The sequence below is a fragment of the Solanum dulcamara genome, chromosome 7 (assembly GCF_947179165.1).
Source record: "Solanum dulcamara chromosome 7, daSolDulc1.2, whole genome shotgun sequence".
In the NCBI taxonomy this organism is placed as follows: Eukaryota; Viridiplantae; Streptophyta; class Magnoliopsida; order Solanales; family Solanaceae; genus Solanum; species Solanum dulcamara.
Genome location: NC_077243.1, coordinates 2,623,137 through 2,636,798, shown reverse-complemented (window position 1 = coordinate 2,636,798; position 13,662 = coordinate 2,623,137). Strand labels below are relative to the sequence as shown.

General features: G+C 33.6%; 2 protein-coding genes across 2 annotated transcripts; both read left to right on the top strand.

Annotated features, from left to right (window-relative positions):
* The first annotated feature begins 5,471 nt into the window (after positions 1-5,471).
* LOC129893880 (uncharacterized) lies at positions 5,472-6,362 on the top strand. The gene is made up of 3 exons (XM_055969303.1): positions 5,472-5,845; positions 5,946-6,128; positions 6,203-6,362. The coding sequence occupies exons 1-3, from the start codon at positions 5,472-5,474 to the stop codon at positions 6,360-6,362; spliced, it is 717 nt and encodes a 238-aa protein (XP_055825278.1).
* Positions 6,363-8,122: 1,760 nt separating this feature from the next.
* LOC129894337 (MAR-binding filament-like protein 1) lies at positions 8,123-13,581 on the top strand. The gene is made up of 4 exons (XM_055969981.1): positions 8,123-8,443; positions 10,909-10,943; positions 11,064-11,201; positions 11,618-13,581. The coding sequence occupies exons 1-4, from the start codon at positions 8,173-8,175 to the stop codon at positions 13,346-13,348; spliced, it is 2,175 nt and encodes a 724-aa protein (XP_055825956.1). The 5' UTR covers positions 8,123-8,172; the 3' UTR covers positions 13,349-13,581.
* Positions 13,582-13,662: the final 81 nt, after the last annotated feature.

Here is a 13,662-nt window from a genome sequence, read left to right as displayed (position 1 = left end):
CATTTATAATATATATATGTGTGTGTGTAAAGTCTAAGTGTGTGACCAATAGAGTTTTTAAGACAAGTTTGAGGGATAATATATGTATTTTTGTATTTTCTATTTTTATTTGAAGTAAAATTACCCATTGGACAGCTGATGTGCTAAATAAAAAATATCTCAGCGCACATAAATAGCAAAAAAAAAAAAAGAAGAGAGAAAACAAAGGGATAATTACAGTAGATGGGCATTCGGTCATTTTAATTATTAAAAAATGGTCATTCGGTGTATATTCATGTGTATTCAGTGTATATTTTATGTATAGAGTATGTTATAATGTATATTCAGTGTATAATTAATGTATAAGTAATCTATACTTTCTATGACTTTTGATAAGTTATATCGTATAGTTACTGTATATTTCCTAAAATTTTGGTTATTTTTTATATAAATAAAACATGACTATATTTATTATAAACTAATTAATTTATTGTATATATTTGAAATTGTCCCAAAACAAATGGGTCAGCCCCTTTTTTGTTCCTTTCTCCACCAACAAATTTGTTTTTTTCTTCTTCTAGATAATTTAAAACAATACGGATTGAAAGAGAAAATTTCAAATCAAATTAGCAAATCGCATTACAACTCTTTCATGAATCATTTGATTGATAAAAGAGTTCACAAAATAGCTTAAGCATGGAACTTAACATGTCACTTGATCATCCTAAGTACTTGAGTTTATATCACTGAAAATGCAACATCCCCGACAAAAGAGGTAAAGTATATATCGAATTGTATTATATGTAAATATAGTAGGCATGAAGCATTACTAAATAGAAAGGTCAACTGAAAAGTCATAACATGATTAAAATCATAGATGAAGTACAAAAATCACAAATGCATGTCTTTCAGAATTCATTTCTTTCATTAGGAAGATTTTTGAATTGACCGACATAAATACACATGTATATAACAGTGTCATTGAGGACACTGATCCCAATTAAAATGAGGGAGGCTCGACTCGGCACCCTAGCCCTAAGTTAAATGTGGGGCTCGATTGAGCACCCTTGACCTAATTAAAATGGAGGCTTGATTGATTGTGTGGGGGGTGGGGTGGGGGTGGGGGCTCAATTGAGTGCCAGTGCCCCAATTTTAAATGGGGTGCTCGAAATCACAAACTGTGTATATTATGGAATCTTGACTCAAACCATAATTCAGAAATCATGTTGGGAAGTCTTAACTCAAATCGTGTAGATTTTTCTTTTATAAACAAGTTCTTTTAGGAAAACACATAAAATCCTCTTTCAAGGAAAAGACATATTTTTCATAAATCATTATTTCCATAAAAGTTAATGGAGTTGGGCAATTATCAGCATACAAGAGTAATGTATATTTAGATTGCTTGTGAGTTCGAATTAACTTGTCACACCCCGGAAGGGTACCCTAAGCATGGCCGATACTCAGAGACTATTGCTAGTCCCCAAGCAAACCACTTGGTATGTTCACAAAATCATTCAATCAACAGTACTCTATCAGCAGAAGACTCAACTCATTAAGAAAATAGCTCAACATGATGATCAAATAGATAGCTTATAGAAAAAGGCCAAAGGCCAACAATCTATCTAACCCAAAACAAGATTGGTATGAATGAAACTAGCCAAAAGACAATATATAATCATCAAGTCAATAATCTAGTCCATGAAGCATCTATCAACTGTCTAAGTGATGTCAATCACAGGTTCATGGCTACCTTAATCAAAATAAAATAAAAAGTATAAATTCGAAAGCTAGATGATAAAAGAGTGGTATCATCCGGAAGCAGGGAGGACTCACCATCAACTGGAATGTGGAAAACATATCAACGGTGCACATGTTGATGATCTCTAGAACCTATCTCTGCATCATTTCATGATGCAGACCGAAATGGACGTTAGTACGTGGAATGTACAAGTATGTAATATGGTAAAATGAAAACGTGCTCCAAGGTAGAATAATACCAGTTCAGATATCTCAAATAAAAAATATAAGAAACTCAATCAGGATGTCACAAGTCTAAAGCAAGAGTAAGATTTAAACAGAGACCAATCATATACAATCCAATCAAATCTAATCCAATCAGAGAACTATCAAGACCTACATGAGAGTTTCTCCTATCCGACAACAATTATTTAAGAGAGAGTAATCGTACAACAAGCTCGTTGATGTTTCATTAAATGATCGTTGGCATATTGACACAAGTAATCATTGACATGACGACACGAGTAACTGCTAACATAATAACAACATAAAATGATCGTTGACACAGTAACAACAAAAAATGATTGATGACATAATTACCGTGAATTCTCAGTTAGTCACTTATTAAACTAATCTAACAATTAAATGTCGTTAGTAATTAAAAAAAATAATAACTAGGTTTTTTTACCGATTCGACTAGATTCTCAAATTGTTGACAAAACGATAAAAACTGTTGACATAATAACCACATAAGATGATCATTGACATTATAACGTCATAAAATGATCGTTGACAAACTGACATAAGTAACTGTTGATATAACAAAATGAGTAACATTGATATTGTAGCGACAAAAAAATATTCGTTGAAATAACTATCGTAAATTCTTAACTAGTCAATTAAAGTTCATTAGTAATTAAAAAATAATAATAACTTGATTTTCTTCCGCTTCAATCTGATTCTCAAATTGCTGACATAGTGGAACAAATAATTGCTGACATAATAATGACATAAAATGATTATTGCATTATAACATCATAAAATGATCGTTGACTTAACGACATAAATTATCGTTGACATTATAATGAGGTAAATTGATCGTTGACATAATTACCATTCACGAGTTCTTAATTAGTCACTTATTGAACTAATCTATGTTGACATAACTATCGTGAATTCTTATTTAGTCACTTAACGAACTAACAGTTAAAAGTCGTTAGTAATTAAAGAAAACAATTATAATTAGATTTTCTTCCGCTTCAATTGAATTCTCAAATTTGACATACTGACACAATAACTGTTAATATAATAACAACATAAAATGATCACTGCATTACAACATCATAAAATAATTGTTGACATAACGACACGAATTATCGTTGACAATATAACGACGTAAATTGATCATTGACATAATAACCGCGCACAAGTTCTTAATTAGTCACTTATTGAACTAATCTAACCATTAAAGGTCGTTAGTAATTAATTAAAGGAAATAATGCCTAGGTTTTCATCTGCTTCAAATTTTCAAATCATTAACATATCGACGTAAAATGATCGTTGGGCTGTTTTTAATTAATTACGCCATACTAACTGATAACTACGTACATTATCATAAAAAAAAACTCACATAGTTATAATGACTTATAATTGTCCGTAATATTGATCATCATAAATAAAGAAAATATTTATAGATATTTGATATTTATATTAAATTAATATAAAAAAATATAGCATTAATCAGCATGTTTAATTATTAATTTTTTAAAAAATTATTCTACTTTCACGATTTTTAAGTCAGGATTGAACTTAAAACGGTCGATAATTCCTAGGTAATAAAACAACAAAAAGGAATCAACTAATGAGGTTAAAAACGTGTGTTTCTGAGCAAATTTTGGAACCTTTCACACCCAACTGATTTTGTTTTTTAAAGTAACAACACACTAGATGCAACATACGTGTGACTAATTGCACAAATCATGTTTACCTTTTTTTTTTCTACAAAAAAGAAGAAGATAAATAATATTACTATTTACACAATCTTGACCAATAATGCATTTTGTTAATAGCTAATTATTTTTTATCCAATAGGTAAGTTCACTTGATTTTATATTTAAATGTTGAAATTGATTTTTCGAAAGAAGAAAAAAAGAGAAGGAAATAAACAATTTATTGTCATTAAAATGTTTACATGCACTCAAGAGTGTGACATATAGTGTTTAATAATGGCTACTTATTATTCGTGTTATATTAGTTAATTTATATAGGAAATTATGGAGAAATAATTTTTTTTAATAAATAAATAATATATTCCAACTTATTTAATTTATTTTGGATAAAATGTTCCCTCTTTTTTTTCCTCATTATTTTTGATATATAGCTAGCTTCCAAAAGACAGGTTGGATTCTGTGAGTATGTAATGAGTAGTTATCTGTTTTATTATGTGTGTTTAGTATATATTAAGGTGCTAAGCCAAGGCAATATTGCTCATTAGGCTCGTAGAAAAAAGAGAAGCAGCTATTTTACTAATACAAAACTCTCTCTTTTTCTCAAAAATGATGAACGATCAAACACAGTTTTTGGTATGGCTTTAAGTTCAGTTCTAGCAATTCATTTATTAATTCTTTCAAGTTGTTTTTTAAATACAAACTTATCTTGAAAGCTGCATTTAATTTCTACATTTTTCTTACTAAAAGAATGTTAGTGCTAAAAAATTATTCTTGCAGGGGACATTCCTACCCCCATGGTTCTACTTTTGTGACGTCCAAATCTATTCCAAGTTTACTCGGTAATTTTCAGACCTTTTTAGAAGGGATTTTTTTTTTTTTAATTTGTAGCCAGATTTTGTTGTCAGTGACTTGATTTGCTTAATCCACACACACATACATTCACACACACGAAAACAAAATGTTTTATTAAAAGATCATGTTGGCTGCGGGCTTTTAAGTTTTAACAATCGCTTTAATTTCGTAGCTAGCTAATTCATGATTTTTAAGTGTTTTTTAATATATTTTTTCAAGATTCAACATTAATGCAAGTTTCCAAAGCTTTTTTTGGTCTCGATTTTAAGTTTTGCTAACCAAATCTGTCCTGCTTTTTTCTTTTCGATTTTGTATACCGAAACAAACTTGTTACAATTCAGTGAATCTTTTTTGTTTTGATATATAGAACTTAAGTGTGTGTTTGGTATAGAACAAAACGTTTTTCAATTTTCCAATTTTTGTTACTCAAAATTTCTGATAAATCTTCCAGCTAAAAAACAAGTTTCACAACTGACATTTCTTGTCTTTTCCCTACCCTCCAACACATCCCATCCTCACCCCTTCACAACTTACCTTCGCACACCCTTTACCCCACCCTCGAACACTCCCCACCACACCCCCACCACCCTACACCTTACCTTCCACCCTCGAGCACCCCATAGCTCCCATCCACATCAACCCACACCTTACCTTCCACCCTCTACACCCATAGTGTTTAACATACCAAACACAAGATCCACATTATGAAAACCACTTATTTTTTTAGAAAAACATTTTCCTTCGTATCAAACATATCCTTAAGTCATTTTTTTATCCTTCCTCTTTTGGTTGCATTTTTGTTGCGTTACCCTTCTCACTGAATTCATGGATTGTCTAGATTGTAGAAACAAAGCTATCGGCTTAGCTATATTTATATCTATATCATGATTATAATTAAACTTGTATTTATGAATTTTGTGTGACAGGTCTAAGGTTGGATTGTCATACGTCTTCATGGAAAAGTCAGATGAGCAGAAGTCAGCAGTTATAAAGAGATTCATTGATACTAAAGTGAATGTGGGGAGAAAAGAGATTTTTGATACCTTTAGGGCAAGATCACGTACTGCAGTTGTTGAGAAAGAAGCTTGTGGAGCAAGTTCAATGCTGTTGATGAACAATGCTACTACAAACTTGACTCATGGCTTTATTAATTCTCTACAGCCTTGTCTTTTGGCTTCCTCCAGACCATTATCAATTATGGGTTCAACTCCACTTGCTACGTGCCGTAGGCATGGTTTTTCCTCCCACCTTTCACTTGGAGAGATTGAACGTTCAGAGTACTACACTCGCGTGGAGATTCGTTCTCCTAGATACCGAGTTGTTCATAGGTATATATACATATGATATACGATCGATCTCTGTCTGCTTTGATACAATATTTGAGTCGTTTATATTATTATTTATCAATTTTGATCTATCAATACACAGGTATATGGACTGTGAATTGGAGTTTAAGGAGGATCAAAGTCACCGTGCTAATTTTCTCGGAAGAGCTGAACAGGAAAAACACCAGCATTTGTTAGGATATAAGGATAGATTTCTGCCGCGCCCCGTACGGAAATGCAAAATGTGCAACAAGACCCTCGAGCATGAAGACATTTTCATGCACGGGTAATATATATAGTTGATGACACATGCATAAATTTATGTATTGGATCATAATATTTTATGTGACTGATGAAGAGTGAATACAGATTTTGCAGCTCTGAATGTAGATCTAATGATACGGTGCCTTACGTTGAACAGCGGATGGCGGCGAAATATAACATACGACGCAGTCATGGTCGTCGCACAAGGAGGAATGGGAGAGTCGAGTTTTACACTGGGGGGATTCCAGCTGATTAGCTTATCGACATTGAAGGTCGATCATGCATGTCCGATCCTCTTTTGTTATGTTAATTAATAAGTTATGTAATGCTAGTTAAGAAAAACAGCCAGTCTACCTAAAAGGGTCACTGCATATCCATGTCTTTCTGCAGTTGATCAATGTTCTTCTCGTTAAGTTCAGTTTGTAATAAGACTTGGTTTATTATGTCTAGATGAGTTCTTGTTTAATAATTGCTTGAATCCTTTCAGTAAATGCACGTGTATATATATATATATATATATATGCAATTGATTGTCGTGTAGGAGATAACAAAGTAATAAACTTTGAATGACGATAAATTAGGGATTTATTATAGTGTGATTGATTAAATTAACCTACATACATTCATATGCGAGGAGATGATATTATACTAGTAGAAATTCTCCTTCAAAACAAAATTTTCTAAACCTAAGAACGATTTTCAAACAATAGAAGTCCAAAACATTTTTCAGGATTAGTTTTCCTTTTAAGAAAAAATGAAAATCAGTTATAGTAAATATTTTGTTTTGTTGAACCTTAAAAAAATTCCAAATAAGATAATAAAATCAAGTAAACCCCTACAAAAATGACCCCCAATAGAGATGTTCTTCCTCAAATTAATCTTTTTGTTTTCCAATTTCAGCACTAAACAGTAAACACAACAAAACAGAAAAATTGAGAATCACTCCAAACTTAAGGGACTATTTGATTAAAAAGGATGAGTAAAAATTAGAGTAATTACATGTTAAACAGTCAAAGTATATCCACTAGATATGCGAATCATGTACCGTAACAACAAAATCAATTTTTGAAAAATTATCTTCAAATATATATTTGATTATAGATTTTGGATCAAATTTTAAAACTGATCTAGATTAGCTTATTGAAAAAATTTCAATTTCACTCACAAAAATTCAATCTTTTATATTCAAGCTTCTTAATTTTTGACTCAATTTTTCTAAATAAGTTTTTTATCTGAAAACTATGGAAGAAGTAAATTATAACTCATAATTCAAAATATTTTAAAGACATATGGAAAAATACGATCAAAGAATAATTTGTTTGACTTTCGAAATTCAAACGTCGTCACATTGTGCTAGTGATATCACACATCACGCTTCTAACCCACAAGGATTATGATGAAGTAGTAAGTACTCTTTCATTCTTAGTCGAAGCATATCTCGGTCGTAAAACCTAGTTCGGTACACGTCTTTATTGGGGAGGCTTTACCCACCCCAAAATGTGAAACTTCCTATCTGATGCAAATTCAAATTTAGTCAACCCTCAATACGAATATCGACCACCGATTCCAAGACCTGGTCCTCTTTCTGGTGGAAACAATAAAGACCATTACATTCTATAGTTCTATTTTTTTTAAAAGTATTTAAAATTATTTGTATCGAGAATCTAACCACTCAACTAATTCAAATACACATGACATAAAACCAGTTAAAAATGACAAACACTATATATATTTTAATTCCATAACTCATATTCACGGTGGAAATAGATTTGACCTAAACTTTCACATTATTAATAAAAGTTCGATTTCCATCTTATAATTCTTTCCCCAAAATTTTCTTTTTTAGTTTTAAAAGAGTAAAGTAAATTTTTATCAGATGATGCATAATTATAAATCTAAATTTGGAGGGAGTAATTAGAGTTTTAAAATAGTGAAGTATAAGGAATTGGGAGAATTAGAAGCAAGGGCAATCTGGTCCTCAGATAAGAGCAATCACTGGCCTCTGAAATCTGTTTCTTTTATCACTTTTTAAGAGTTGAAATCAGGAGAAATCCACTAACTTTATAATGGGAACTTCTTGTTTTCCCCAGTCTCATCTCTGTCATTCTCCATTTTCTGCTTCATCTTCTTCACTATGTTCTTCTCAATTTACACCTTCGCTTTCTTGCCCAAGAAATGCGCAAAGATGTAAAAAGAAGAGGCCGGTTATGGCCTGTATGCACTCGGAAAATCAAAAGGAAAGGGATTTGTGCAACAGAAGAACGATTCTTCTCTTGGGGTTCTCGGTTATTCCACTTCTCAACTTGAGGGCAAGAGCTCTTGAAAGCTTGTCAACAGGTCGATCATTCTTGCCTCTTTTTTAATGAGCTTTGCTATGAGTTGAAAGAATCAAAAGGGTTCTCCGTTTCTTTAAGTCACAATGAGTAGAATCGATGAATTTCTTGAAGTGTATTGCATCGTAGTTGGCAATAAATTATGATTTATATGGATTTACCTTCATTGCCATTTAGTCTTTTTCTATCAGTTGACAGTTTGAATTAATGACAAGATGATTGAGCAAAGGATTCTCTGTTTCCTTTAGTGGCAATGTGTTTGGTTTATAGAATCGATGAATATGACAAAAGCTAGGTCCATTTCAGTGGCTTAAATGTAACCGGTATGAATTGAAGTATTGCACTGCAGACTGCAGTTAGCAATAGATTCTTATTTTAGGGATTTACCTTCATTGGTATTCATTGTTTTTCTATCAGTTAAGATGCTTCGAGTTAATGACAACAAGATTTAGCAAAATGGTTCTCCCTTTCTTTAAGTCGCATTGTGTTTGGTTTATAGAATCGATGAGTATGATAAAAGCTAGGTCCATTTCAGTGGCTTAAATGGTAACCAGTGCGAATTTCTTGAAGTAATTCACTGAAGTTAGCAATAGATTCTTATTTTAGGGATTTACCTTCATTGCTATTTATTCTTTTTCTGTCAGTTGAGATGCTTTGAATTAATGACAACAAGATTTGGCGATTCTTTAGGTAGATCTAACGTACGGTAGTCTGCTGTTGATTTGGCTCTTAAATGATTGCATTAATTTCAAATGCTTATTTTTCTTGGCTGAAAAACAGCAGTTTTCAGTTAAGAGTCATGTGAGGTTTTGAACTTATTATCAGTGGAACTAATGTATGTTACCATTTGGTAGATTTAAGGGTTGTCCCCAATATATTTTTTTTGGCGATTCTTTGGTAGATCTAGGGTATGGTAGTCTGCTACAGATTTTGCACTTAAAATGGTTGCATTAATTTCAAGTGCTTATTTTCTTGTTTCCTTGGCTGAAAACCAACATTTTTCAGTTTAAATCATGTGAGGTTTTGAACTGAATGATCAGTGGAACTAATGTATGTCAACAGTTGCCAGACTTAAGGGTTGTGCCCAATATATTATCTTGCCTCTAAAAGGTATTTGGGAAGAATGTTGTTTAAGGTATTCTGGAATTGACAATGGTTTCGTAACCTAAGTGTCCTGGTTTAGGCATTCTAAATAGTATTTAGTCATTATACTTGTTTCCTAAATGGCATTTTTTCTTCAGATTTGGATCAGATATCTCCCTTCTTTCCGTTTATTTAAAGGTTACCTCTGGGAGGCATAAGTGCTTACTGTCCAATTTTTTTCTTCCTTCATGTGCAAATTTATGCTTACAGTTCAAAAAAAAGCCATTAATAATTGCTTCTAGTTAAATCTAAGAGTACTGAGATTACCAATGATGTCCTTGCCAATATATTCTGTTTCCAAATTTTTCTGCTTGTTGGTTGATTGTTGTATAGCTTTGTGAACTTTAATAGCATGTTAAGATTTTAGAATCTGCTTCTTTTTGAAGCGCTTTTCGTCAAATGATTTTTTTATTTTAAGATAAGTAGTTTGGGAGAGTTAGTAGTTTTTGTTTGGCCAAAACACTAGAATACTTATGGATCTTGCCAAAAAAATAAGTTATGAGATGTCTTGACTTGTGTAGAGCATGTTTTTCAATCGAGAGCCCATGTTATGTTGACTCCTTCAAATAGAATGGTTTGTGCAAACAAAATATAAATTACAAAAGAGTACTCTTTCAGCTGAATTTCTAACTTTAAAGTGTAACGAAATGACAAAAGGACAAGCTTTAAGGCTTGAGTGCTTCCTTATAAACTTTTCCCCGCTTATGAATTTATGAGTCTATTCCATCATTCCTTTGTCAGTAATCTTCTTATGGCTTCACTCGATCCTGATCGCTAGTTCACGAGAGAGAGAGAGAGAGATCGGAAGGAAAAAGGGAGGATGAGAGTGCAAGTTAACTTCATCTGGATAATAAGAGTGAGGTCTCCTGTGTGTGATAACTTTGTTCACCTTGGTTGTCATGGTGAAAGTATACACTTCTAAATGTTGCAGTGAGGGGTTGGTAATGTAGCATAAGAAAATGCTTCTAAATGTTGCGGCGAGGAGATGGAAACGTAGCATAAGGAAGTACATATTCATATCAAAGACACAGATAACATTGCTTCTTTCCATAGTTATTCATTGCGGGGCTTATTTCTCAGAAGTGAGTGCATTCAATTTCTTTTGCTTTGTATTTTGTTGTTCTGATAAATGACTAGTAATAACTAGCATATTTTCCTGATGATTAACTGGAATTACTTACATTTGTTATTTGTGATTGTGGTCAATATCTGAAAGGTTTTTCCAGATACTGCGAACTAGCTAGTACTTAGATTTTTGAAGAGTTTATACCCCATAACCTCTGTAACCTTTTCCAGTGTGACTAGCTCTGCTCTCGTACTATACAGATTCTCAAGGGCAGGCGCAGAAAGAGGAAACAGAGGTCTGAATTTATCCCTAGTATTTCCTTGAAAAATGATTGAGAGAATGGATTCTGCTATACTTGCATTTCTACATTATCCTCAGCTTTATATGCTCTCAGTCAATACTTTCTTGTAACCAGCAAACAATCCAAGGAAGTGCAGGGAATCCCTTCCTTTCTCTACTTAATGGACTTGGAGTTGTTGGTTCAGGCGTGCTTGGTTCTCTTTATGCCTTAGCTCGAAATGAGAAGGCAGTTTCAGATGCAACCATTGAATCTGTAAGCTTGGATAGCTATCTATATCTTTTATCAGTTGTAATCTTACCGACATTGTTTATCTGTTGCATGATGCAATTGTTGCACTTAAAGGTACAATATATTTTTAGAAACATTTCTTACTAGAGACATTTCTTAGTACAATATTTTTTAGCAATGTTTCTTACTTCTTAGTAGAGACTTCAGAATATAATTATTTTAGGGTGGGGTGGGGTGTGGGTGCAAGCTTGTCTAAATTAATCACCTTTTGACCTGAACTTGTTTCAGATAATTTAAACATAGAACACCTGCAAGTGATCTTTACATGCTTAGACTATTAGCTTAAAGTTCATTTTAAATTTTAAGATTATAGGCAGAAAGAATGAGTTTTAGTTTCTTGGGTTGCTTTTACTAATTAGGATCTGCTTTCATGTACTCAGATGAAAAATAAGCTGAAGGACAAGGAAGATGCATTTGTTTCAATGGAGAAGCAATTTGAGTCTGAGCTGCTGAACGAAAGGGAAGATCGAAATAAGCTAATTAGGCGACAAGGTGAAGAGCGGGAAGATTTGGTTAATCAATTAAAATCAGCAAAGATTGTGGTAATGAGCCTTGGGCAGGAGCTGCAAAACTCAAAAAAAATTGCTGAAGAGCTCAAATTTGAGATCAAGGGCCTTCAAAATGACATTATGCATATGAAGGAGGATAAGAAGAAATTGCAGGAAGAGCTTAAAGAGAAGCTTGATTTGATACAAGTTCTGCAAGAAAAGATCACTTTGCTTACTACAGAGGTCAAAGATAAAGAGGAGAGTCTTCGGAGTAGCACCTCTAAACTAGCTGAAAAAGAATCGGAGGTATATAGGTTGAGCTCTATGTATCAGCAATCCCAGGTTCAGCTGATGAATTTGACTTCAGAAATCAAAGAACTTAAAGATGAAGTCCAGAAAAGAGAGAGAGAACTGGAGTTGAAATGTGTATCAGAAGACAACCTGAATGTGCAATTAAATTCTATGCTCCTGGAGAGAGATGAATCTAAAAAAGAGCTTCATGCTATTCAAAAGGAATACAGTAAGTTCAAGTCCAATTCTGAAGAGAAAGTTGCTTCAGATGCGAAGCTGTTGGGGGAAAGAGAAAAGAGACTACACCAGCTTGAGGAACAACTTGACACTGCCTTAGGTGAAGCGAGTAAAAATGAAGTGCTCATTGCTGATCTGACTCAAGAAAAAGTAAACCTTAGGAGAATGGTGGATGCTGAGCTGGAAAATGTGAACAAGTTGAAGCAAGAGATTGAAGTCACTCAGGAAAGTCTCGAGAAATCAAGAAGTGAAGCTTCTGATATAACAGTACAACTAGAGCAGTCGAGGCATCTTTGCTCCAATCTTGAAGCTGAGGTTTCTAAAGTTCAGATGGAATTGGAGGAAACAAGGACATCATTACAGAGGAATATCGATGAGACAAAACATGGTGCAGAGATCTTAGCTACTGAGCTGACCACTACTAGGGAGCTTCTAAAGAAAACAAATGAAGAAATGCACACTATGTCAAATGAACTAGCAGCTGTTACTGAAAATCGTGATAGCTTACAGACAGAGCTAGTTGATGTCTATAAGAAAGCAGAACGTGCTGCTAATGAACTGAAACAAGAAAAGAACATTGTTGCAACACTGGAAGAAGAGTTAAAGTTTTTGGAGTCTCAAATTACACGAGAGAAAGAGTTACGTAAGAATCTGGAAGAAGAGTTGGAAAAGGCTACAGAATCACTTGACGAGATGAACCGAAATGTATTGGCACTTGCAGAGGAGCTGGAGCTTGCTAATTCTCGTATGTCTAGCCTCGAGGATGAGAGAGAAGTGTTCCAAAAGTCTGTTTCTGAGCAGAAGCAAATTTCACAAGAAGCCCGAGAAAATCTGGAAGATGCCCATAGCCTGGTGATGAAACTTGGCAAGGAACGCGAGAGTCTTGAGAAGAGAGCAAAGAAATTGGAAGATGAAATGGCAGCAGCAAAAGGTGAGATTTTGCGGCTGCGGAGCCAAATAAACTCAGTAAAAGTTCCATTGGAGAATGAGGAAAAAGTTGAAGCTGGGGAAAAGGCAAAGGCAAAGGCAACAGTGTCAGCAAAGAGAACTACCAGGAGAAGGAAGACGATTGCTGCTAAGCAAGAGGAATCATAGTTGGCTATTTCTGAATGACATATCTTCTTCTTTTTCGTCCTTGACTCATTTGTTTGGGATATTATTAGTGTATTTATAGAGAGGCCGGAATAAGGACATTGCCATTGTAAGAAACTCGAAGCTGCATTGTCTCTTTGAGTGTACTTTTGCACGCGAGAAGTTGCTGCTTGCAAACGCGAAATTTGGAATGAATTTTATGGTATCAATATGTATAACGCACTTTATTAGTGCCATGTTATCAGTAGTAAAAATGAAAATGTAGCTGAGATCCAACTTTCCTAAAAAAGTGAAAAGTATATAATCATACAATGAGA